Below are 25837 nucleotides of genomic sequence, written 5' to 3' on the forward strand. Positions count from 1 at the left end.
AAGCAACTACACTTGTTTAGAAACAAGCCCCAAAAAAACGCAACCCACAACTACCAATATTTACAAGCAACCTTAGAGAAAAGAAGCCCTAAGTCGCTTATAATAAGCAGACCTGGCAACACTGAGTGAAGAATGTCAAGGGTTAACAACTAAAAAGGAGGAAGTTCCTCAGTGACGCAAATGTAGTGAAATGAAAGTTAATAAACACTCAGTCAGAAAGTAGCGCACGCAACGACGCAAGCTCTACTCAAAACACTCATTCAACACAACCTTCACAAACACAGTGGAAAGGTGAGTATCAGCAGATATAAAGACTTCTTTTTCAGTAATAGCCTCGGATCAAGAGAAGACTAGTCTTCATAGATGTATTTTATCGATTTTGATATTTGCATATATGAAAGTAAAAGTCATACTCGTCTTCCAAGGCTAATTCAGTAACAGAGATTGTTATATTAAACTGTACTATCCACACCACACATATTCCCCAGTCTAATGTTTCAGCTCGTATGAATGAATGTTAATTTCCATGAAGTACTGTAAGTACTGTGTGTGTGTGTGTGTGTGTGTGTGTGTTAGCGATAGCCAATCGCTACAGTACAGAGTAGCTATACAGCTCCGAGATAAGGTTCCATGTCGAGGTCTCCCAGAATCGGTGGAACGGCCGCAAAGGCTCCGCTGTTTACCCTTTTATCTACATCGTATCCAAAAACGAATGGCAGATTCAAGAGCGCACGGATGTTTAAGGTTTGGTCGGGGACAAAATATTTTAGGTCGGAGACGAAACTACCCGTTTAAATCGCTTATTTAGTCAGCCTGTGGCCATGTTTCCCATTTTAGCCAAACCGGGAACAGTACTGGGCTGGCACCGGACGTAGGGGGGGGGGGGTTTCCGGGTTGAATGGGAGACCTCGACATAGAACCTCATCTCGGAGCTGTATAGCGGAGTGAGAGGTTCGTAATGGAGCTAAGAGTAGCATTATTGTGCTCTGTTCCAGGTCAGATTCATAACTATTATGCTGTGAAAAGTTATTGTTCTTTTTTATTAATTTTCAGTGGGTAGAAATGGCGTCTGCCAGTATTCTCCATTCTGAAGAGCAGTTCCTGTGTTCTATCTGTCTGGATGTGTTCACCAATCCAATCGCCACACCGTGTGGACACAACTACTGCAAAACCTGTATCACACATTACTGGGACACTAGTGATGTGTGTCAGTGTCCACTATGTAAAACAACATTCTGTAAGAGACCAGACGTCTTTGTCAATACTTTTATTTCTGAGATAGCTGATCAGTTCAGGAAATCCAAACAGAAAACGTGTAGCACAAACTGTGAACCTGCTGAACCAGATGAAGTGTCCTGTGACATCTGTACCAAGCCCAAGCTCAGGGCCGCGAAGTCCTGCCTGATGTGTCTGACCTCCTACTGTGAGACTCATCTGGAGCCGCATCTCAGAGTCACACCGTTAAAACGACACAAACTAATCAACCCTGTAAAGAACCTGGAAGACATTCTGTGTAAGAAACATGACAGACCTCTGGAGCTGTTCTGTAAGACTGACCACATGTGTGTTTGTCAGTTCTGCACCGAGTCAGACCACAAGTTACATCAAATTATATCTCTGGAAGAGGCATATGAAGGGAAGAAGGCTGAGCTGGGAAAGACAGAGGCTGAAGTTCAGCAGATGATCCAGGTGAGACAAGTGAAGATTCAGGAGGTCAAACACTCAGTACAGCTCAGCAAGAAAGATGCAGACAGAGAGATAGCCGACAGTGTGCAGGTCTTCACTGCTCTGATGAGCTGTGTTGAGAGAAGCCAGGCTGAGGTCATTGATGTGATTGAAGAGAAGCATAAAACAACAGAGAAACAGGCTGATGGCTTCATTAAAGATCTGCAACAGGAAATCACTGAGTTAAAGAAGAGAAGCTCTGAGCTGAAGCAGCTCTCACACACTGAAGACCACCTCCACCTCCTCCAGAACTTCACATCCATCTACACTCCTCCACCCATCAAGGACTGGACAAAGGTCAGTGTCCCTCAGGCTTCATATGGGGAGACTGTGAGGACAGCTGTGGCTCAGCTGGAGAAGACACTCAGTCAAGAGATGGAGAAGGAGCTGTGTGATGCTGCTGAGATGAGGAGGATCCAGCAATATGCAGTGGATGTAACTCTGGACTCTGATACAGCACACCGCCTACTCATCCTGTCTGAGGATGGAAAACAAGTGAGTTGTGGAGACGTAAAGAAGAGTCTCCCAGATAACAGAAAGAGATTCTCTCGATATCTGTCTGTCTTGGGAAAACAAAGCTTCTCTTCAGAAAGGTTTTACTATGAGGTTCAGGTTAAAGGGAAGACTGGCTGGTTTTTAGGAGTGGTCAGAGAGTCCATCAACAGGGAGGAAACCGAATTACTGAGACCCAACAACGGTTACTGGACTATAACGTTGAAGAATGGAAATGAGTGCATGGCTCTTGCTGACCCTCCTGTCCTCCTCCCTGTAAAACAGAAGGTCCAGAAAGTGGGAGTGTTTGTGGATTATGAGGAGGGTCTGGTCTCCTTTTATGATGTGGAGACCAGAGTTCATCTGTACTCTTTCACTGGATGCACCTTCACAGAGAAACTCTATCCATTCTTCGATTCTGGTAATCATGACGGTAACTCAGTTCCTTTGATCATCTCTCCTGTCAATCACATTGGTTAGACTTTTCTTTACGTTGTCTAAAAGAGAGGTAATATACAACATGGTGTTCCTTTGTAAATTAACCACTTTACATGACTTTACTAGAGGAAATCCTATCTGGCAGTGCAAATCATAATGTTACATATGACTATTTCTGTCACCATTAAAAAAATACATTTCCTTAGTGTTTAATAAAACCAATATATGTAAAGCATTGTATGTATGCGTGTATGTGTATTGCAACAAACAATAGCCTATGGCTAATGGAAATACATTTATATATCCAGTTATATTTTTATACAACTAGATTCTGCTAAGTCCCGGAAAAGACACGCTGTGATTGGCCAGTAGTCAGGAAGCTTGCCTTCTCCAAAATGGCGCCCGAGATACAGACGCCTCATAGCCGGAGGCGTCTACCTTTATATGTTTTATATAGGTGGACATAATGAATGTAGTATGCATCTCACATACTATGTAGTAGCTACTAAGCTTTCGGACGTACTAAAAAGTAATTTGGGATACTATGTTAGTATGCGATTTCGGACGGGCCACACAGTGGGCCCTATTTTGCGTGTCTTAAGTACCAGGTCTTATGACTTAACTTATGACCTGAAGGCGTCCCCAATGCTGAGTCGCTATTTTGAGTCAAACAGCATTGGCCACACCTCCAGGTCTTAAGTTAAAGGGGAATTTTAGACCACAGTTTTCTTACCTTTTCTATGATGTTATGATATCCTAGGATGAATGGTACAGTAGGAAAAAATCATAACTCCATCCCGGGTCCGCCACAGCTAAAAACACGCACCTATAGGCCTTGAGCTAGATCGCATATTTTGATAGCTTTTTTTTTGTGTTTTTTTTTTGTGAGATCTGACGTTCATAGTGACCCACCGGAAGTCTCGCTAGACAAGATTGAAATCTCGAGATTGAAACCGGGGTCCAAAATTCCCCTTTAAGTCACAAGACCTGGTACTTAAAGGGGAATTTTGGACTAAAGTTTTCTTACCTTTTCTATGACGTTATGATATCTTAGGATGAATGGTACAGTAGAAAAATTTCATAACTCCACCCCTGAGCCGCCACAGCTTAAAAGGTGCGCGGATAGGCCTTAGGTTAGATCACATATTTTAATAGCTTTTTTTTTCTTTTTTTTTTGTGAGATCTGACGTTCATAGTGACAGAAAGCTGTCCCAAAAAAAAAAAAAAAAAAAAAAAAAACAGAAGTCTCGCTAGACGAGATTGAAATTTCGAGATTTCAATCTCGTCTAGCGAGACCTCTTTTTTTTTTTTTTTTTTTTTTTTTTGGTTGCATAATGTTCTGTCACTATGAACGTCAGATCTCACCAAAAAAATAATTAAAAAAAGCTATTAAAATATGTGATCTAACCTAAGGCCTATCCGCGCACCTTTTAAGCTGTGGTGGCTCAGGGGTGGAGTTATGAAAATTTTCTACTGTACCATTCATCCTAAGATATCATAATGTCATAGAAAAGGTAAGAAAACTTTAGTCCAAAATTCTCCTTTAAGACGCACAAAATAGGGCCCAGTATCTTATCAATCAGAAGCAGGTGGGTGAAATTAAAACAAAAAGTTTTTTAATACAAATCATGTATGTCCTATGGTACTTACTATGGTACTTCCCTGTCATATATGGTGCTTCCTAGGGTGCTTCCCTGTAGTCTATGGTGCTTCCTAGAACTAGACTGAATGCACAATACTACACAGAGCTGCCTCTACGCCTGTACTTGGTACAGACACCATGATACTGACACCAGGGTACGGACACCAGGGTACTGACACCAGGATACTGACCAGGGTACTGACACCAGGATACTGACCAGGGTACTGACACCAGGGTACTGACCAGGGTACTGACACCAGGATACTGACCATGATACCAGTATACTGACCAGGATACCAGGACACTGACTAGGACACTTACACCAGGATACCGATCAGGACACTGACACCAGAATACTGACACATGGTGTCACAAATAATCAAGTATTAGGCTTGTCTGACCATTTATGGGTTATGCAGTAATGTAGTTATCACAAAGTAAACCATCTTTAATGCATAAGGAAATTTCCACGAGGCTTCATTCACTAGTTGAGGCAAGGAGTTTGTCTCAAGATCCGCCCTACTCTGCCTCTCATTTGTGTTTGAATTTGTTCTGAGGGTGGGTAAGCCAATCAGAGGCGGAGTAGAAGTGACATCTCACATTGTGTTTTTATTTATTCATCGATTCCACAGTATAAACCTGTGTAAATGTTTAAAATTAGTCAATTTGAGAATAGAATTACATATGCATTTTAGGTATTTAAAATACAAGATTTCAGCTCTTGTATTATCTTGATACAAATTACACATAATCCCAGCCAAATACAAAAAAGTATTTAAAATACTGCCCATCTCTGATTGCATGCTTTATCCTGTAGAGGGTGACAAAGACCATGGCAGTAGCCCAATATGACTACTTGGCGTATTTTATATTTTGATCAATAAACATCTAAATGGAATAATGTTAAGTATTAAGCTACAGGTGTAATTATATTGTAGTTAAAAATGTGTTGCTATTAAAAATATATATATATTGATAGAACCATAAAAAGCTTCAAACACAGACAGATGTGGGTAACCATTTGAAGTGGAGCCATGAGAAAACGTGTTCCCACTATCCCTGAAAGGTTGCTTTTGTTAAGGAAAGTCAGTCATGAGAATACATTAAAATTTTAGAAATGACCATTCATGCATGTAACCAGGTCAGGGAAAGAATTTTGATGTTTTCCCTTTTTTTCCCCCCCTTTCTTTTTACAGGACATGCCCCAGAAAATAGCATTTTATAGTGACTGAGTTGAATAGGTCTTTTTGAATGCAGAACTTGACAAGAAAAAAAGTGCAAAAACAAACTACAAACCCGTTTTATACAAAGTATAAATGAAATATAGATATTAGGCATCCTTTCATTGTTTCAGTATGAAGAAATACCTCTATGCAGTATGAACGTTTTTTTTTAAACTTTATTATGTACAGAATGGTCTTCTAATGGTCTACTCAAAAATGTTACCTGGTTGTAAACACAATGCTTTACAATGCTTGTCTTGCTGACAAAAAAAATGATGTGTTTTTCAAAAAGGACACCAAGGAAAGGACTCAAGAAAGAGTTATCCAAGTTTATTAATATTATTTTTTTTAAAACTAATATAAATCCCACAGAATATGATCCTGGTGCCATTAAGTCAATGAATGCATGGATACCTGCTTTAAGTACTGCATTCCAACACTCCATTCATAATGTTAGTCTATTTTTTTTTCTTTTCTTTTTAATATTCAGAGTGGAAATACATGGCCTCAGCGCACGGTCATATTCACTGTTGCACTCCTATCTTTTCTCTCTTGTGCAAGTATATGCAAGTGAGTTAGTCAATAATATTAGTGTTATCTCTTCTCCAGCAGCAAAAAATGGAGACTGCTGCATAATTATAAACAGAGAGACAAAAGAGAGGGTGAATTAATAGATGATCTAATGAGAATAAACAGTAAATCATTGCCTCAAACTGAGCTTTGTATTTCCCTCTGAAAGAAACACAGCTAAAACGGAAAAGGGAAGGAATAAAGTCAATGCCACTCTCAGTTTCCATTTGACACATTTTCCCAGGCAGTCGGAAACGGTTAATACCTGCGAGGGCCGGAGATCCCCTCCTTTTAGAGGCATCTCGGGCCTATCTGCAGGGATGCATCATGCATCCCAGCAAAACAGACTAGACTTTCTCAGCAGAACCCCAACAATCATCCAGTTGAAAAAGAACATTGTGACATTCAGTTTCTTCTTCTCTAGAATACATTAGATAACTTGCTAATGGTGTTGAGTCAAAAATGAAGGTGCGGGGAGAGACAGGTGTCATGGTATAGCAAAGCATGTGCATATTCTGGTGAGTGAGGTGAACATTGGAGTTTATTTCCACTCTAGAAATACTGGGTGTGCACTAATACAGCAGCTGATCTGTTGACATGGTTATTTTTTTTTCCTAATTAGGAATGTTTTGATTTACTTAAAAAACATCTTTCACTAACAATCCACATCTTCTAAACATAAACTAATCAATACAATGATTGGTAAGATGAATCCTGCAATGTTTTTTTTTAAATGGAGGTTGACATTCTATTCCAGTAAAGCAAGGCATTAGGTTTACAGAAATGCTTCTTTACCAGAGCAGCAATCCTCACCTGCAAGTTGTTAGGCCATGTTAAGCCCACGTTATATGTGCAAAGAAATGCATTGCAAGGAAACATGCATAAAACAAAACCAAAGAAAATGACACTTGAGGAAACAATCAAAAGCTACATAAAAGCTTCATAAATACAATAAAAAATTTAAATCCTAGAAAGAGGCATTTCACCCAAAATACAAAACAAAGACATGTTTTTCCCATTACCCTGAGTGGCATTTATCCATCCAGATAGTTTTGGCGTGATTTGCTGAGGTTTGGAGATTTCTGCAGTTAAAGCTGCAATCCCTTAATTTTGTCTGTGGTCTCCTTCTGCCGATGGAGGTATTTACAGTGATGTCCTCCTAACTACAATATAGATGACGGCCGTATCTAATGTCCAATCTGGTGTGCCAACTGCTTCAAATAACTTCATTGACTTTGTCAACTATTCAGTGTCCAAAACAAGGGCCTCAATTTCTCCATCGAAGAGTAGGGAGACCACCTCCAAAACTACTGTACATGTGCTACCTAAATGGTATTTAACGTATTATACCATAATGATTATACGGTACAAGGATTACATTATAATCCCTGTCAGCATTCGTTCGCCTGATTTTGATTAAAAGGATCTCATCAGGTTTGAAGTTATGAATCAATTCACATGACTATAGGTGCCTGTTAAAATAATCAAACTTTGTTTGAGGTTATCAAATATCCACACACCAAATAACTAGAAGTTAAAGGATATAATTAACGTGCAATTCTTGTTAATTCTCAGGAAAGCTCTATTTTTTTTAACAGCTTGTCATGGTCTGAGTTGCACCTAGGGTTTACATTTCAACCTGAAATGAACAATATTTAACAGGGGAAGAAGAGACCCATCTAAAATCAGTTTTACTTGATCAAGAGTTACCCGTTTCAGTGTGAGATTAAAACATACAACCTTTATGTAATCTGTTTATTTGAATATTGATGATTGAAAATGACTGGGCGACATGAATGGTTGTGTTAATTTCAATGTGTTTCATCAGTTACAGCAGGCTAATGGATTAACAGATTACAGTACAGTGCAATTTTATAGCAAACAGCAATGGCCTCATTCAGCTTAAAGTTGTAGTCATCAGTCCAATTGATAACTAAATGTGTTGCACAATCTATGTACATATGTTACATAAAATCTAATTTGATACCCTTATAAAAACAGCATACTCTACCGTACAGATTGGTTAAAATAATATTTTATTCATTAAAAGATCGTAGCTTTCAGTCAATAAGACAGTTGGCTTCAGCAGAAAATAGTTCTCAATGAAACTGTCCAAAACAAGGTCTGTGTATTATCACCAGGTCATGATTTCTGATAGATTTTCACTTTGAGTGCCACAAACAAAATGCCATTGAGCTGCATTGTATTCGGGTGATGGCAGAAATCTCTGCAAATCACACCGAAACTATGTGGATGGATAGACAGCGACCCCAGTAAGAGGAAAAACACATTTCTTTGTATTTTGAGTGAAGTGCCCCTTTAATGGAGAATTCTAGCAGTTGTACTATGTGATAGCTGGCACTCTAGGCTTGGTGCTTTTTTGTCAGGTGTTTTTGCTTGTTTGTTTTTTTCTCTTTTTTTCTTTTTCTTATTAGAGCTGAGCAGGTAATTCATGCCATCTTTGGTTGACTGCAGTACTGGAGAAAATTAATATGATAAACGACAAAGAAAATTGAAACAAAAGGGTTGTTAGAAAAACAGCATCAACTTTCAACAGCAGACAACTGCGCCTCAATGTCCACTCTGCAGATGGGGCACTTCTTATTGGTGAGGAGCCACTGGTCCACACACAGCTGATGGAAGAGATGCATACATGGTAGGCGTCTGGTGTGGGGGGGAAGAGAGGGGAGTCAAACAAAATCGTTAACCTCTTGAACCCTAGCGTCCCTATTCGGCAAAAATATGAGGATGCCTAGTATACGCTCCCTTGGGGACTCCACTCAACTAAGTACAGGGTTTAAGTGGTTAAACACTTTAAAACCTGCCGTTCCTATTTTGGGCATGTCCTTATAGGCAAGTCATTATACAAGTCACATAAAAAAAAAATACAATAAATAAATGAATAGCAGACAGTATAAACAACAGTCAAATCCTCAGTGTTAACTTAAATTTGCAATCCGTAAATTCCATGTCCTACCAGGGAATGGAACCCAGCTCCCCCAAGTGGGAAACCAATTTTCTACTGCTCTTTCAAGACAGAATCCCTGCTTGGCTAGGGGGGGGGGGGGGGGGATATGAGCTTCAGGTTGTACTACTTGTCAACCAGTAGGTGTCCTACCAGTGTCTACATTTCTCAATGTGAGAGTAAGGAGGCCGCCTCCTCCAACCACTGCAGATGTCGATGCTGTCGGGCAGAAACCTCTTGTCTCCATGTTTTAACTTTTTTGTTTTTTTCACAAATTAATGCCCTACTTGATCACACTACAGCGTTGCACAAAAGCATCAAAAGTAGCAGATCTACAAGCTGGAAACACGGCGCGAAGCGTATTGAGCTTGTAGATTTGCTACTTTTGCTATTTTTTCATTTGAATCCTGAAAAGTAACAGTTTTGGACATATGAGGTTTCCACCCGACAGAGATGATATACTAGTTATATTGTATATTAATATACTCTACCATACAGATTGGTTAAAATAACATAAAATTCATTAAAATAAGTTTCGGATTGCAGCTTTAACTCTTGAGAGTGTACAAATGGATCCAAATAGACCCTTGTGTGCCCATTTGGTTCCGTTTGTACTCTGTGTTAAATTAACACTCAGGAGTGCCCTGTAAAATTCTATTGTTTCAGAATATTGCTAAGCTAGGCCAATTTCTACAAATGGGCACAGGCAAACACAAAATGCTTGCTTTTACAGGCTAAGATTACTGCAAAGCCCTTCTCACTGCTCTGCCAAAAACTGAGAGCTATTTCAAAACTCAGGGAAGCACACCGTATAATACGTCTGTTTTGAAGTTAATCCACCTAATCGTTTTAAAGATGATTTCAAGGTTATTGCAGTTGTTTTTAAATCTCGTAATGATATGGCACACATTGCTCAAGCAGCCCTCTCAGACGAATAAGCTAGTCCCAAGTTAAGAGAGACCCTAGCACTGGATATGAGCTGAAAAATACGTCACCACTTCTGGGTAGTAACATTAGTACCATCACTGATGAGATATTTGTATAACCTTTTATACACGTCAGAAATACACTGTGTACTGTACCATTTTGCCTGGGGAAATGAATTGCACTGCAAATATAAAAAAGTAGACTTACTGCTGTGCACTATACTTTCGGCTTATTTTGTTATTTCGGCAACTCCAAAATGTGTCAGTGTGAGAAAGCAACCACGCCTCGCATACAAGCGTGTCTGCAGTCGCTGACGAGCGTTAATTGAACACACATGCACACAACAACGGCAAGTGAAAAACATGCAAACAAGCCAGGGAGATGAGCCGTTTACCTCAAGGGTGCTCAAAGTGGGGTTTGGGGACCCCCAGGGGTCCTTGAGGGGTTTCCAGGGGGTCCCCCAGCTAAACGATTGATAGTAATAGTTCCTTAAGACTGAGAGTGTACAAATGGAACTCAATGGACTCGTAACAGCCCATTTGGTTCTATTTGTATTCTATTCGGGACTTATCGGGTCCATGGCCTAATGCATAATAAAATGGGGGTCCTTAAAATAAGAAAAGTTTGAGAACCACTGGTTTACCTGACGTCCTCCCCTTCCTCCAGTATGGACAGGCAGATGGTACATTTCTCATCTGTATCTTCATCCATCCCCTCGTCTTCCTCCTCCTTACCAAGCTTTCTCTGTACATCAGAAAAAGATGGGAGAAACGGAGCGTTTCAGGCACAGTGATCAAACAGCTGCGTTGCCTCAGTCAGCAGAGTCTCATTTGTTGCTCATAGCACTCATTACTTAATGGGGGGAATAATAGTAGAACATATATATGCATATAATATATATGTTTATATCTGTTAAGTAGAACACTATGTTTGAATGAATCAATACACAATATGGTCTATAATAGTGGGGTTACAATGTATAAAACACACAATTGAACATGAACATGTTACATTCCTTTATGGACAGAGAGAATGGATCATTTTGTCCTGGCAACAGAACAAGCTTCTTGTCTGTCATCTCTAAAGGTAAACGTTATGCTATTAGAGCCGAATTCCCTGGCCCCCAAGTCTAACATCTACTGTATATGTGAGCAGAGACATGATTCCAAATTGATTTTTTTCATTTATTTCTCACCGATTCTGTGGTTGCGTGCATATTTTTCCCAATAGATGCCCATGCTTCAGGGGTTAACTGTTCGTCAATGTCTCTCTCAGTCTCCAACACCTTCTGTATTGGGCAGCAGGGGTGTTAGATTGCTTATTTAGATACATTAGGAAAACTATGGAACCTTTCCCGACAATTTACTACATAAATATTTTTGCGAAATGCTGGCAACACATCAGTCTTTTGAAACGAGCACAAAAAGTCCACTGTGCACTCTGTCCCAGAACAACTAACAGACATGCAAAATATATCTATCTATATCTGAAAAAATCTCCATAAAATGCCATGGCCATATAATCCACTTATACAAACAGTTAGCTATCCACTCCACACATGCACACAGACCTTACCTTCTTGTACTTGTGTGGGTAAGTGGTCCTCTCTATGGTTCCCTGAGAGGCCCCTCGATTCACAGTTCCCAATCTCTCCTCTAAATGCAGAAGATCCTGAATAATGAATGCAGCAGAGAAAGAAATGTTGCTCGCCCTGCACAAAGCCAATGCACAGATGGACATACAAGACCACCCAATAAAAAAACAAGAATTCAAGAAGTCAAAAGCTTGTCATCTGTGCATTTTCTGAGTGCCAGCCAGAAGGCTGTCCATGTATGTGTGCCTGTATTTATATTAAGATCTTCTACTTCTGCATTATGATGACAAACAGAAATGTATGATCTTATCTTCTTATGTTAATACTATATGTCTATTTAGTACTGTTACTGTGTTCCTGCACTATTCAGCCCCTTTTCTCTTCCACACACATCCAGTTAAATGCGTTTAGTATGATATGGGTTTTCAGTATCTGTGAGTCTTTTCACATCTATATGTGAAAGTTTTTTTTAATGAACCGAACTAAGGGCCTTGTTCACATAATATAGATCCTTTAAAACGAACCAAACCCATTCAAGTCTACCAAGAAGTGGATCAACAGAAAAGGGACAGAGTTCTCACATTGTCAGTTCACTTGAAAGAGGACTCGATTCTATTTCTGCTCAACTGCAGCTCTGATGATGCTCAGTTCTCTTTCTGTTGGACACTATTGTCCATTTTCAGTGCTGGCACAGCAGCCTATCTGTCTACAGCAAGCCTAGAGGGCTAAAATACAATGGCAAAGGAACCTGTTCACAATGCACAGGCTTAGCTAACCACAACGCAGACTAGAAGTGAATTCTATGGCATTTTAATATTTTGCCTGAAATCTTACCTCGTAAGTTCTTCCAAAGCCAGTCATTCTGGATGAGATGTACCGAATATGTGGGTAGGTCACTTCAGATATGCCAGTGTGCTGTGAGGGAGGATACACACAAATATGAAAAAGACATTACAAATTGCTGTAATGGAATAAGTTCATATAATAATATGTCCTAGGATGACTTCAGCAATCACTTTTATTTTAAGTTCCATATTTTTTCCAGTTAAAAATGTCAGCACCGGCTTTGATTAGTTTTATGTTTTGGTCAGTGTCCAAGGGGACAAGATGACTGGCAGCTCAAGGTCATACTTCACAATGACAAACACCACAATCTGTGGGTACACTCAGCTGAGTGCATCCTCGCTGAACAGCAGATTACACACCTGTTTTCGTTCCTCAACTGTTAACCCATTAAAACCGGGAAAGCATCTGTGTCAATTTAGTGTTGGCTATTCAAAAATAGCAGATATACAAGTAGCTCACAGCACGTCCCTTCGTGCCGCGCTGCAAGCTTGTACATCTGCTATTTTTTAACCTTTTTGCAAAATCTTGAAAGTGTGAGAACCACTGATTTAGAAAGTATTTGTAGAATCGGCCTCAGGTCTGAATGTTGTTGTTGTTGTTGTTTATATGTCTGTCTGTCTATCTATATACATGCTGTCAATGTGTCAGCACTGTTCCAGAACGAGAGGACAGATTGGGACCATCTCACAGTGACATAAAGAGAGCTCATGGCTGTCGGGTGGAAACCTTCTACCTCCATTTCAACACGCCGCACTTGAATGTCAGGCAAAGGTGGCGAAAATAGCCAATCTACAAGCTCACATGGATTAAAGCTAAATAAAATCTCACGACTGGAAGAATGTCCTAATATGCGATTTGTGAAACGATTTGTTTTAGAGATGTGTAAAAGAAGAGAGAGAAATTTGATTGCTATAATTCTATAATAAACGATCATTCAAATATTTGACTACACCGACCCCCCCCCCCCCCACGAAATGGCAAACAATTTAAAACTGTATTAAATAGCATTCTAAAAGGATCTAAAACGTATAACTTTGCAATAAACAACGTAATGTTTTGACCTATTTTCTTTCACGATAGAAAATTGTTATGAGCTACATTGCCAAATGTGACAAATATAAAGGTTTTGCATCTTACAGGAAATGAAATGCCATTCAAAATGGTTGCCTATTTTCATTAAAAAAAAAAGAAAATACAGCACTCTATTTCCAAGAGATGTCTTTGACCTTATACTGCCCACATCATTTGTGTTTAACCCATTCAAACCGGGAAAGCATCTGTGCCATTTTAGATTTTTGCGTTGGCTATTCAAAAATAGCAGATATACAAGCTCACAGCGTGTCACTTTGTGCCGCGCTGCGAGCTTGCACATCTGCCATTTTTGGGGAGGCTTTTTATGCCTTTATTTAGAGAGGGATAGGGAAAGTAGGCTGACAGGAAATGGGGAGATAGATATGGGGGGGGGGTGACACGCAGCAAAGGTCGTCGGGAACGGGAGTCGAACCGGCGACACGCTGTCAGGCTGGCATTGCAGCCTAGGGTGCCTGGACCGCCACGCTACGGCACAGGCCACACATCTGCCATTTTTTGAGACTTTTTGAAAAATCTTGAAAGTGTGAGAACTGCTGGTTTAGAAGGCATTCGTAGAATCGGCCTCAGGTCTTAATGGCCTTCATCCATCAACCAACTTTAGAAAAGTTCTCCAATTTGCTTTTCAAGACCACGGCTTCATCCAACAGCAACAGATTCTCAACACTAAATGAACAGTCACTGACATTATCTAACTCAAAACCTTCAGCCAAAGAATCTCTCACATCGATCCAGGGCAAACATGGCTCAGACAGTTCTTTGAAAAGGGGTGAAATCCTATTAAATGTTCCAAGCATAGACATGTCCAGATCAAGGGTTAACTGGATTAGTATGGACAAGATTTCAGTGTTAGTGAGAGAGAGAGAAAAAGAGAGCTTGCGTGTGCACATGTACGTATGCGAGTAGCATACTCATGCTACTCGCTATTTTCTTTAATAATAGAAAATTATTGGCTACATTGCCAAATGTGACAAATATAAAGGTTTTGAATCTTACAGGAAATTAAATGCCATTCAAAACGTATGCTACTCGCAGTTTGTCTGTGCAAAATGCATTAAAATGTGTTCAGGTTTATATAAATACAGTGATTTTGATATTACATTATCTGGCAAGTTTATTAAATGATAGTCATTGTAAAGCAAAACCATTATTATGAAACCTTATTGCATAATCCGGTGTCATTATATTACACACTCTGTACACAATTCCAGTTTAGAAGATGATTTTATAACACACCTCAGATTTGGACATTTCTATCACCCTGAATAAAGTAATAGTGCTCATACACTGTCAAAAGCATGTATGCAAACTGTCTCAAGGCTTCTGGATTTGTCGAGTACGCACCAGAAATGCTTGATGAGACTTCTATTAATTGCCAATGCATTATTCAAACAACTCGCCAAACCATCCTTGAAATAAGCGATGGTATAAATAGGGGACAATCATAATTAATCTATGCCATACTTCAAATAAAAACAGTTTACTTTCTCATTTATGCTAATATATGCATTTGTGCTGTGAACTGGTCTCACCATGAAGGGGATGGGGAAGTGGTGCAGTCTTGGGGGAGGATGGTAGTGGGGTAGGTGGGGGTGCAGGTGCCCTGAAGGGTACGGTGCCACAGCGTCTATGCCCAGCTCCCTGTTTAAGAAAAACACACAGACATGTCAGTCGTCACAGGAACAGCATGCTTACATGTACCACAGCTAAATAGAACTAGGGGTTACAGCAGTTAATCAAACTACTCGATTTAACCAATTACGTAAAAGAAAAAAGGTAATTTCATCAAATAACCGAGATCCATGATGTCATCAGTATGTCCATATGTCGGTCGGGTCGGTCGTTCTGGACAACCGAATCTAAATATTATGCCTATATATTGGCATATCGGTCGGATCGGTGCCTCTGGACAACCCGCCTATCCGACCGACTCGATGCCGGGCACCACACTCCGTCGGCTATGCGTGCGTCGAGTTTGAATTAGATGGTTGTGCGGTCCTCGAGACACGTGAACTACATGCACGGACGCACGCACACACGCAGATATTTCACACATTTACAGTAGGATAATGACATGCCCGAAATAAGGAGGCCAGGTTGAAAGTGGTAATACTGACCAAGCTGTCCTCTGCTCAGGCTGGCGAGGGTGGGATGACATGGTCTGAGGCACGTGGATGTGGTGTCCGTGGCCGTAGTTGGGGTGCATTCTGTGGGGATGTGGAGGCGGGCGCTCATGCGCTCGTCTGCAAGGGAGAGGGGAACACACAGTTAAATCTTTACAGAACAGTGTTTTTGTCTCATAGGAGATTCAATCATATATTTGTTATTATATTGAGTACAAAAATAACAAAAACTACATTTGACAAAAAAAACTATAACATCGTAGAAAAAATGTAATATGTCGAGCAGTCATTTAGTTGTGCAGCCGGAGCCCTGTTGTCAAACATTGTCAAAAATCTTCAAAAATGTTGAAAATAGCTGTTTGACAAGCTCGCGATGAGTTATGAGCTTGTACAGTAGATCAGCTATTTTTACATTTTGTCTGAGCTTTTTGAGTCTCGCCCCCGACTACCCCATATTACAATAAATAAAACTCATACTAATTCTAAAAAAACTAAACCAAAACTAACATTTAAAAAAAAAAAAAAAAAAAAACAGAAAACCCCCATTAACTCTTTCAGTGCCAAGAGTATTTTCATAAAGTACTCCCAAACTGCCAGGAATTTGCGTTTTTTTAAATTTTGTAATTTTGTAATTTTTCATTCAAATAAATGATCTGATTGGGGTTTTAAACCCATAATACAGTTCTACCAGTAGAGAGCAACAAATCGACACATTGATGATCTCGCTGGCTCACTCACCCCCTCCCAAACAGGCTCACGTCATATCCGGTCAGAACCGGATGTTGACATTTTTGACAATCGTTGATCGCGCTAAATTACGATGTGATACACGACTACGATGACTGATCGTCACCCAGACCAAAGAGAGTAGACGTGGACCTCTCCGTTTGTTTTTTATAACGTGTGAAAAACCGTGACTTTCCCTATTCTGGCCGAAAATCACCGGAGAAAAACAACGTGACCCGGAAATGAAATTTTTTTTTTACATCCGGCTCCGGGTGAGTCTGATGTAGTCAGGAAGCGAAAGTGATCATGAAAAATACACAGAATAGCGCGACCACAGTCAAAAGTTAAAACTCGGGATTTCTCGTGCTGGCACTGAGGGTACTCGGGAAAAACTCGGGATATGTCGGGGCGTGGCACTGAGAGAGTTAAAAACTAATTCAAATTAAAACTGAAAAGTAAATAAATAGAATAAGTCAAAAAATTAATTCATTCATGAAAAATCCAAAACTATAATAACCATGGTTCACCTAGTGGGCTTGAACCCAGTGTGGGGACTGAGCCCAGTGTGGAGACTGAGCCCGGTGGGGTGAGGTCAGTACTCACGTGGGGTGCTGCATCATCCTGCGCCTCTGGACCTCCATCCTCTGCAGCATCTCGTGTTGATGGAGCCGCTGCACGGAGGCCCCCAGGGCCGGCATGTGATGCGGCAGGGTCTGGTGGTCCGTAGGCAGGTGCTGCGTCAGCGGGGCACTGGTGCTGGAGAGGTGATGGGCGGGCAGGGGCGGGGGAGGCGCGGGGGGCACGGCGTGACCTGTGGGGTGGGAGGGGAGGGGCGTGTGGAAGGGGTGGACGGGGTGGGGGATGACGTATTCGCTCTGTGGAGGGGGCTGGGGCGGGGGCTGAGGCGGAGGGTTTCCGTGGGAATGGGGACAGGAAGAGGAAGGCTGATGGTGCAGCGAGCGCGCTAGGTGCCCGTCTGAGTCAGGACGAAAAAGGGAGAGGAAAGAGGAAATATGGAAGAAGTTGGTCTCCGGCAGCATTCCATCCAAGACAAACAATAGAAAATCAAGACAGGCCAGCTCGCTGTACTTCCTGTATCTGTGTGAGTATGGTATGTATCGTGTGCTGTATGTTTCTTTTTTTAATGTTGTTATAAGTTGTCTTTTATGATTTGTTTTTATGTTTTTAGAGGACCAAAATGGAAATAAGCCTTAGGGCTTTTTATCCTCAGTGATATTTGTGTGTGTTGGTGTGTTTTTGGAAAGTGCACCGCTGCACTTTGAGCTTGTAGTTCTGCTATTTTCCACAGTTGAACATTTCTGAAAATGTCTGAATTTTTGTTTAATTTTTTTGTTTTTTTTATGTTCTTAATTTCAATACAGCAATGCATTGATATTAAAAAAATGTAATCCTTGAGTATATACAGTACTTTGTCCACAACTGTTCTTACCAACATGAACACCCCCTACACAGACCCTCAGTACACACTGCTTCACACCACTCCAAAAAACACAGCTATTCTGAGGACAATGAGCAATTAACTGCTCCTACATTGTACCGATCCCACAGCACTTGGCACATTAAACATCAGGCTCTCTTAATTACTATTAGCACTAGGTTTCAAGGAGTGCAGCGGTCTGCATAATTTTGCAAGCACGGGTTACATTTATATAAATCATTTGAAGACAGGCTCTGCAAACAAATGCTTTATATTATTTATTTATTTATCTTTAAATAGAAGGCTAGATATTTCTATGCCACACAAAAATAAAGTTGAAATCATACTAGTGGCGATGATTTCTCATATATCGTTGCCGTCGGGTGGAAACCTGTCCAGAACTGTTTCAGGATTCAAATTCAAAAATAAGAAAAGTAGCAGATCGACGAGCTCAAAGTTTCAAGCTTGTGGATCTGCTACTTTTGATGTGACGCTGAGAATCCTCAAGTAGGGCTTTAATTTACGGAAAAACGCAAGTTCAAATATGGAGGTTCTTAAACGTATTAGTTTCAAGGACCCCCAGTTTGGCAAGCATTAGGCCACGGACCCCTATTTGATCCAGGGCTGTCACGATCAGGACATTTTAGTTGACGATGAATTATCGTACAAATAATTGTGATTAACGGTTTAATTGTGCTTGGCATCGGAGCGTATATAATATAAAAAATATATACCAAGACGTTACTGACAATGACCGATAGCAGTTATGTAAATAATTAATAAATAATGTACTACATGTAGTATAACAAAATAAGCCATTTTGAATAATCTCAGACTTTCACATTTGATAAAGAATTGAGGAAATAGCTGATCTACAAGCTCACAGCGCGTGGCATCGCATTTTTCAACAGATGAATTCATACAGATGAATGGAATAATTGTGATTATCTCAAATAATAGCGATCAGGCGATATATGTCGTCTCTGTCGGGTGGAAACCTCATATGTCCAAAATGTCTTTTCAGGATTCAAATTCATAGCAGATCCACAAGCTCGAAACGCGGTGCGAAGCGCAACGTTTTGAGTTTGTGTTTGTGTTTTTTTTGTTTGTGTTTACGAAAAAACTAAACACACACTAAGTTAAAACAGGTTTCTACCTGACAACAACAGCAATGTGATAAATGTGACAGACCTATGAGGCGTTTACTGTACTCACAGGAGGGGTGCATGTAATGTCTACAGGAGGACAGCTGCGGCTGGGGCTGGGGCTGAGCCACCATGGACGAACTGAAGGAGTCCACCACGGCGGGCTGGCTGGGCCCGGGGGCGGCCTGCTGCTGGGACACGTAGGTGGGAGGAGGCCGGGAGGTGGAGCCGGGGCAGCACGGGTCGAAGGCCGAGGTGCTGGTGTGGAAGCCACCGGCCCCGTTGTTCCCGCCGCTCCGCACGCTGCTGTTGCTCAGGTCCACTGGCAGGGTCTGCTATAGAGGGGAGCACACGGGGATAAGGAGGGAGGGGCGTGAGATGGGAGGGGCATGCCGCTCGGATGACCCCATTAACCCATTAAGACAGGGAACGCAACTGTGTAATTCTTAAATTTCTTTGGCTATTCAAAAATATGCAACGAACTTGTAGATCTGGTATTTTTGAAAAATCTCGACAATTTGTGCAAATCTTTGAATATATATATATGTATTTTTAAAGCAAACATTTGTAACTCAAATCTTTGCTTCTGGGGATTCTACAAATGCCTTCTAAATCCTACAGTTTGGAAAAACGTATGTTTCTATATCAGTGGTTCTCAAACTTTTTCATGTCAAGGACCCCCAAAATTATTATGTATTTTAGCCGCAAACCCCCATCTCAAAATGTGTTGTTTCAGGGACCCTCAGAAGCAAAGATTTGAGTTACAAATGTTTGCCTTAAAAATATATATATTCGAAGATTTGCACATATTTTCAAGATTTCTTTCCAAAAATAGCAGATCTACAAGCTCATAGCACGACACTCGTAGCCAAATAAATCATAAAAATCATAAAAATGACACTGATGCGTTCCCGGACTGAACGGGTTAACCACAATCAAAACGGACCTGAGTAACTCTACTTTAAAGCCATGCGATTGCTGTAGTTACACGTTCACAGAACAAGAAGAACAGCATGATGCCAAATGTTGTCTATAACCAGAACAATGTGGATAACGTAGAAGAATTATAAAAGTATAGATTATAGGCAGTAGGGCTTGGCGATATGATCAAATCAATACTATGATTGCGATGAATGAACATGTTAAATAGCCGAAAATAGCCGATCTACAATCACAATGTGTCGGGATGCGACACGTTGTGATCTTGTAGGTCGGCTATTTTCGCACGCCACCATTGTACAACGAAGTATAATACAGGCTACTTAGTACCCGGATGCTTATCCCATAGCCTGGAGGCACGATTTGCGCCTCAATTATGAATAAAACAAAAACAAACACAGAAGAGATGTCAGCGAGTGCACGGAATATGACACTGATCGGCGAAGTAGTATGCAAGATTATCTGCGGACACATACGCACACTGGCGAGTGCATGATCTCCTGGCAGAGATGACTAGAACTCCCATGTATTTTACGAAACATAAAAGAGTCTACCTACTGAGGCATACCAAAGCTGAGGGTGATTTCTGCTAGTCACCCCTGATCAAAGGCCGAGGAATTTTAACTCAATGCCTCCAACGTGTAAACCACTTCTTGGTGACCCATTTTTGGATGCCATCAATTATTGAGGATCCAGTGCACTGAGAGGAAGACAAGAAGGGTCAGAGGAGGCTCGGAAGAATGCCGCTAACCAGAACCTCAGATAGAGACCCCAAGGCCCCAACTAAACAACACTTCTTAACAAGCCTGGTTCACCGTCAGGCTTTGATGGTAAATAAAACAATCCTGCCCTGAACAATTAGCACAATTTGAATTATTCAGAGGCATATTTAGCTTCGGGGAAGGCTTCTAACAATATCCTTTGAAACCTTTATGTTAAAATCTTAGCGATTTGCCTATATAGGCCCGCTGGAGGTTTGTTCTAAGCCTTTTAATCACCTACAATATGCCAGTGTATGGGATATAGCACTGCTAGTCTCCTTTCTGCTGTGTAGAAAACAAATACTTTGACACAGACTTGTCTGAATGAGACTGTGTGCGTAGTACCATTCAGGAACACAGAATTATGACTTAAATAGATGGCGGAACTCATCTTCAACGAACTACAAATTATTGAAAAAAGAAAGAAAACACTCTAAAAATAGCCACAACAATAACCATGTTCAACCATACTGTAATACCTCTCTGCTGATTTCATTTCAATCTGGAGGCCCACCATTAATAAAAGGGAGCAATATTGGTATTATTTTCCACATACATTCTCACACAAGGACATTGCTCATCATCATCATTCATAAAATAATGACTACGTTTCCCCGACTCTCATAACACTAAGTAAAGGCCGCCTTTTCTCTTCCCAATGTTTTTAAAATGGCAAAAATAGCTGATCGACAAGCTCACAGCGCATATTGGGAGCTTGTAGATCAGCTATTTTTGCTACTGACGGTAGCAGGTAAGCAGGATAAAGTGATTTTCTTTGGTTAAAAGAAGTGTTAAATAGCTCTACATTCTGATAGTACTCATTGCTATAGAGTGTTTGTTCAGTAACAGGAGTCTCCATGTCTCTCCGGCTCTTTATTAAACAGAAAATGCGTTTTCAGGTCAGGATACCAATTTTATCCAATCAGGAGAGAGAACTCAGTCAGGATACGGATTGAAAAGGTGAAATTGGAAGTGACGACACAAAACCTGAAAATTTATTTTCTGTTTATTGAAGAGCTGGAGAGACAGGGAGACTCCTGTGACTGAACAAACGCTCTATAGCAATGAGTACTATCAGAATATAGTAATATATATAGTATATAGAATTCAATTAAATCAATATGAATAAAAACGTGCATCTCAATTACTCAATTCATCAGAAAGATAATCGATAGAATAATGGTTAACCCATTGAGACCTGGAACGCATCTGTGTCACTTTAGATTTCTTTGGCTATTCAAAAATAGCAGATATACAAGCTCATAGCGCGGCACCGAGTGCACTTGTAGATCTGCTATTTTTGAAAAATCGTGAAAAAATATTTTTCAGATTTTTTTTCAAAAAACTGTTAGAATTTAGAAAACATTTTTAAGAATCGCCTCAGGTCTTAATGGGTTAAGAACACAATGGACGGGTGCGGGCCGTAGTGCAGACATATACCTGGTCGTGGTACTGGGCCGTGCCGCCGCTGCCACCAGAGTTGCTGCTGCTGCTGACCCCAGCAGCGGGCAGGGCGGTGGGCCGCTCCACGGGGCAACTGGGCTCTGGGAAGGGGAGGGCGGAGCCCGCGGGCTGCGGGGTCGGGTGGTGCAAGTGGTGGAGGAAGTGGTGAGCGCTGCTGTGGCTGTGGCCGTGCTGGGAGCCGCCGGTTTGCTGGGAGGATGACGCCTGCCAAAGTTAGGGGTGCGGCGATTAATCAAACTGATCTATTTAACCCATTAGGACCGGGGAACGCATCTGTGTCATTTTAGATTTATTTTTGATCATTCAATTCAACATTAAGACCTGAAGAAGCATCTGTGTCACATTTTCATTTGAGCTAAAAAGCATTATTTTACACTTTGGCTATTCAAAAATAGCAGATATACAAGCTCATAGCGCGGCACCGAGTGCCGCGCTATGAGCTTGTAGATCTGCTATTTTTGAGAAATCGTGAAAATGTGTGCAAATCTTTGAATATGTATTGTTTTAAAGCGAACATTTGTAACTCAAATCTGTGCTTCCGACGGTCCCTGGAACAAAATATTTTGAGATGGGGGTCCGAGGCCAAAATCATTTTGGGGGTCCTTGACATGAAAAAGTTTGAAAACCACTGATATAGAAACATACGTTTTTCAGAAAACTATTGGGATTCAGAAGACATTTGTAGAATCGGCTTAAGGTCTTAAAGGGTTAATGGAAAAAAGTCATGGACAGAATAATCGCTTGGAAAATAAAATGGACGGTTGCAGGCTTACCTGCAAGCAGCTGGAGTGTGAGTGGCTCAGGGACAGGTGAGCGGGCGAGGGGCCTCCGCACGGAGAGTGCTGCTGGCAGCAGGAGGGCAGTCTGGGCATGGCCGTCCCACCGCTGCCTCCAGCTGCACTCGACAAACTTCGCCTGGTATCATCTGGTGAATGAGATGAAACATAGCAAGTTGGCATTAAAATGTCACAAATCGCCCCCCAAAAAAAAGTTACACCCAGGTATTTTTGCATATCGTTGCTGTTGGGCAGAAAACCTCCTATCTTCATATTCTGACTTTTTTTGTCTTTTCGTAAATTAACGCCCTACTTGATCATATTACAGCGTCACACAAAAGCATCAAAAGTAGCAGATCCACAAGCTCGAAACGCGTGGATCTGCTACTTTTAATACTTTTGAATCCTAAAAAGGAACAGTTTTGGACATGTGAGGTTTCCACCCGACAAGAGACGATAATACAGTACAAGGAATTTGTCTAAGGTTGTTAGGTTACAATTAACACATTGAATGCCAAAAACGGTCCGGACCGTTTTTGAGGGTCCAAACGAGAAGTGCCGAAAACGGTCCGGACCGTTTTTGACCCAATTCTATTTTTATACATGTGGGCCACGTGGGGCGCTAAAACGAAACTTTGACATCACCCAAGCAGTTTCTGAGAAGAAGAGGCTGGATCTGGCTCCATGTCAAAAATCCTTCCGGTCGGCGTTTTCAATGTTATCTCCTTGATTAAAAGCTTAATATCTCCATTTCTTTTTAATGTGGTGGAAACGAGCCGTTTTCGATCGGCGATCACGCTGCAATGGAGGGTCGCGTTGGAAATATTATTGTTCCAGGCGTTAGTCGGGACCCTCCGCCGTCTCGCACGCACGCTTTGTTTACATGCATTTCCGCGTCGGGGCTTCTCACAGCACGAAATGTATAACGCAAGTGGATGGAAGAAATGCTGGCACTCAACGTATAATATTTTAATAAACCTCTGGCACCCAATGTGTTAAAGAACAGGTTCTCAAGGTGGGTTCCAGGGGGGTCCCCAGCTAGTTAAAATAGCATCACAATCAGTTTAATCACTTTAAACCTATTTTATACTTCGGCTATAAAGAAATTGCAACCTTACAAGCTCATAACGCTCTACGTTGTGAGCTTGCAGATCTGCTATTTTTGAAACATTTGGAATAATTTAGAAATGTTTTAACCACAGATCTTCTCTTATGGGGGTCCCAGGGCACAAAACCATTACAGATGGGAGTCTGGGGGCCAAATTGCATATCAATTTGGTGGTCATTGACAAGAAAATGTTTTGAGTACCACTGAGATAAGCCACGGCCACGGCCTGCTTGGGTCTTACCATCAGTGGCTGTGCGGGCGGAGCCACTAGACCCGTGAGCATGATGCGTGCTGTCAGGGGCGGAGCCTGAGCAGCTAGTGGAAGGGCCTGCGGCGTCGTTAAGCTCTGAGGTAGAGGCATGATGGGACGAGGATGACGAGGATGACCTGACTGTCTGAGCATGGTGAACGCTGCCAGAGGTGGTTGGCACAACTGTGAGATCTGGTGGAGAGAAAAGAGGTCAATACAAAATGTCTTTTAAAAATGTCGATATATATAAAAAAAATTATAATAATTATCGAAGGAAAATGTGCCTTTCCGATTATTGCAATCAATCGAAAAATAGAATAGAGTAATCGCTACGAAACAAATGTGATTTGTTTCGTTGAACAAAAGTTCAAATAGGTGGCAAAAAGGCTTTGTGCACAAATAATGTCCGAGTGGTCTTAAGGTTTAGGATGTGTGCTCATGGTTGTTGTCATTAAACATTAGTTTTTTGATTACTTACTGCAAGCAGTTGCTTTAGTTTTCTTTTATATTCCTGGGTAAATCTGCCAATCTTTTAGTATGTTAATTTCAATTGCTAGATTCTGCACGCACACACACAAAATATTTTGCAAACCATTAGGGACACAGCATTAACTTCCATTCCCCTTCTCCTAACCTTAACCAGACCTGATCTAACCTTGACCCACTAATGTATGCATCCCAAATTAAACGATTTGATGTTATAAGTTTGTCCCAAAATGTGGTCTACTTCAGGAACACACACACACACTTCATGGCAAAGAATAATTGTAGTATGAACGGGGTGGCACATTCATGCTGGAGCTCAGCTCGGATAGTGGCTGCAGTGCAGCGTGCTGGCAGCCAGGGACAGACAGGCGCAGAACTCATTAGTATTCCAGCGTGTGTTCATCCATCTGCCTTTCAGAATCAAATTAATTTCTCCAAAGAAATGCAAATGCTCTAATATCTCACACTGCTCCTGCTATTCTGCTATCAGTCATAGGCTTGGAGCTGACAGTCCCATAAACGCGTTATCTGGATGAAATCAGGACTGTTGTACGGTGTGTGAAATAGTGCTACAACAAACGAGACTTGGTTGAGGAAAGCACAATGCTTTCAAAGGCTCTCTTTATCCTCATATATCAATGACTCATCACTGGGTGCTTAAAACTCAGTGGTCAATACGTGGTGAGTGCATTTGACACTTTCAGAGTTAAACTAAAAGCCTGGATTGTACTGTGTAGTCTAGTCAGTGAGTCATACAGTAGTTTTGATCCCTACACACTAGCATGTATACTGCCCCAAGTGGACAGAATGTGTCTCTCAGAATATCAAATGCATGCAGAGAAATGGAAACGCCTGGAGCCTAACTCTAACACACACTTGGTCAAAAGGCATCAGGACTGGAAAACTTAACAACCCTAACCCCCTAGTGTCCCTATTGTGGTCATGTCATAATCTCTGCGAAAATAGGCAAACTTTCAGAGAAAATAGCAGATCTACAAGCTCACAGGGTGACGCTTTGTTTGTTTATAGATCAGCTATTTTCGGCAAAGACATTTGGTGAATAGGGAAAAAAAGTAGGGTGCAACGTAGTTGTACAGACCACTAGGTGAC

At 41.1% G+C, this 25837-nt stretch overlaps 2 protein-coding genes across 4 annotated transcripts in view; one reads left to right on the plus strand and one right to left on the minus strand.

The window, feature by feature from the left end:
* The first annotated feature begins 208 nt into the window (after window positions 1-208).
* On the plus strand, window positions 209-2862 carry LOC308082464 (E3 ubiquitin-protein ligase TRIM39-like). The gene is made up of 2 exons (XM_080424216.1): window positions 209-291; window positions 1054-2862. The coding sequence occupies exon 2, from the start codon at window positions 1063-1065 to the stop codon at window positions 2695-2697; it is 1635 nt and encodes a 544-aa protein (XP_080280342.1). The 5' UTR covers window positions 209-291; window positions 1054-1062; the 3' UTR covers window positions 2698-2862.
* A 2632-nt stretch (window positions 2863-5494) lies between these two features.
* rnf111 (ring finger protein 111) overlaps window positions 5495-25837 on the minus strand; it is a 44633-nt gene continuing 24290 nt past the window's right edge. For 2 of the 3 annotated variants that reach the window (XM_080437663.1, XM_080437664.1), the window contains exons 5-16: window positions 24233-24433; window positions 22881-23032; window positions 22084-22311; window positions 19014-19278; window positions 16964-17336; window positions 15629-15754; window positions 15044-15152; window positions 12411-12491; window positions 11558-11653; window positions 11178-11270; window positions 10626-10726; window positions 5496-8754 (exon numbers count right to left, since the gene is read on the minus strand). In XM_080437663.1, the coding sequence (XP_080293789.1) occupies window positions 8634-8754; window positions 10626-10726; window positions 11178-11270; window positions 11558-11653; window positions 12411-12491; window positions 15044-15152; window positions 15629-15754; window positions 16964-17336; window positions 19014-19278; window positions 22084-22311; window positions 22881-23032; window positions 24233-24433 (1946 nt within the window). In that variant the 3' untranslated portion in view covers window positions 5496-8633. Of the gene's footprint in view, window positions 8755-10625; window positions 10727-11177; window positions 11271-11557; window positions 11654-12410; window positions 12492-15043; window positions 15153-15628; window positions 15755-16963; window positions 17337-19013; window positions 19279-22083; window positions 22312-22880; window positions 23033-24232; window positions 24434-25837 lie in introns of all 3 variants that reach the window. The other variant, XM_080437665.1, reaches the window with a different exon arrangement.

This window comes from Gymnoscopelus braueri (genome assembly GCF_963280865.1).
Source record: "Gymnoscopelus braueri genome assembly, chromosome: 1".
Lineage (NCBI taxonomy): Eukaryota > Metazoa > Chordata > Actinopteri > Myctophiformes > Myctophidae > Gymnoscopelus > Gymnoscopelus braueri.

What these genes read in the sequence shown, in the direction of transcription:
- LOC308082464 (XM_080424216.1), top strand. Translation starts at nt 1,063, where the DNA reads ATGGCGTCTGCCAGTATTCTCCATTCTGAAGAGCAGTTCCTGTGTTCT.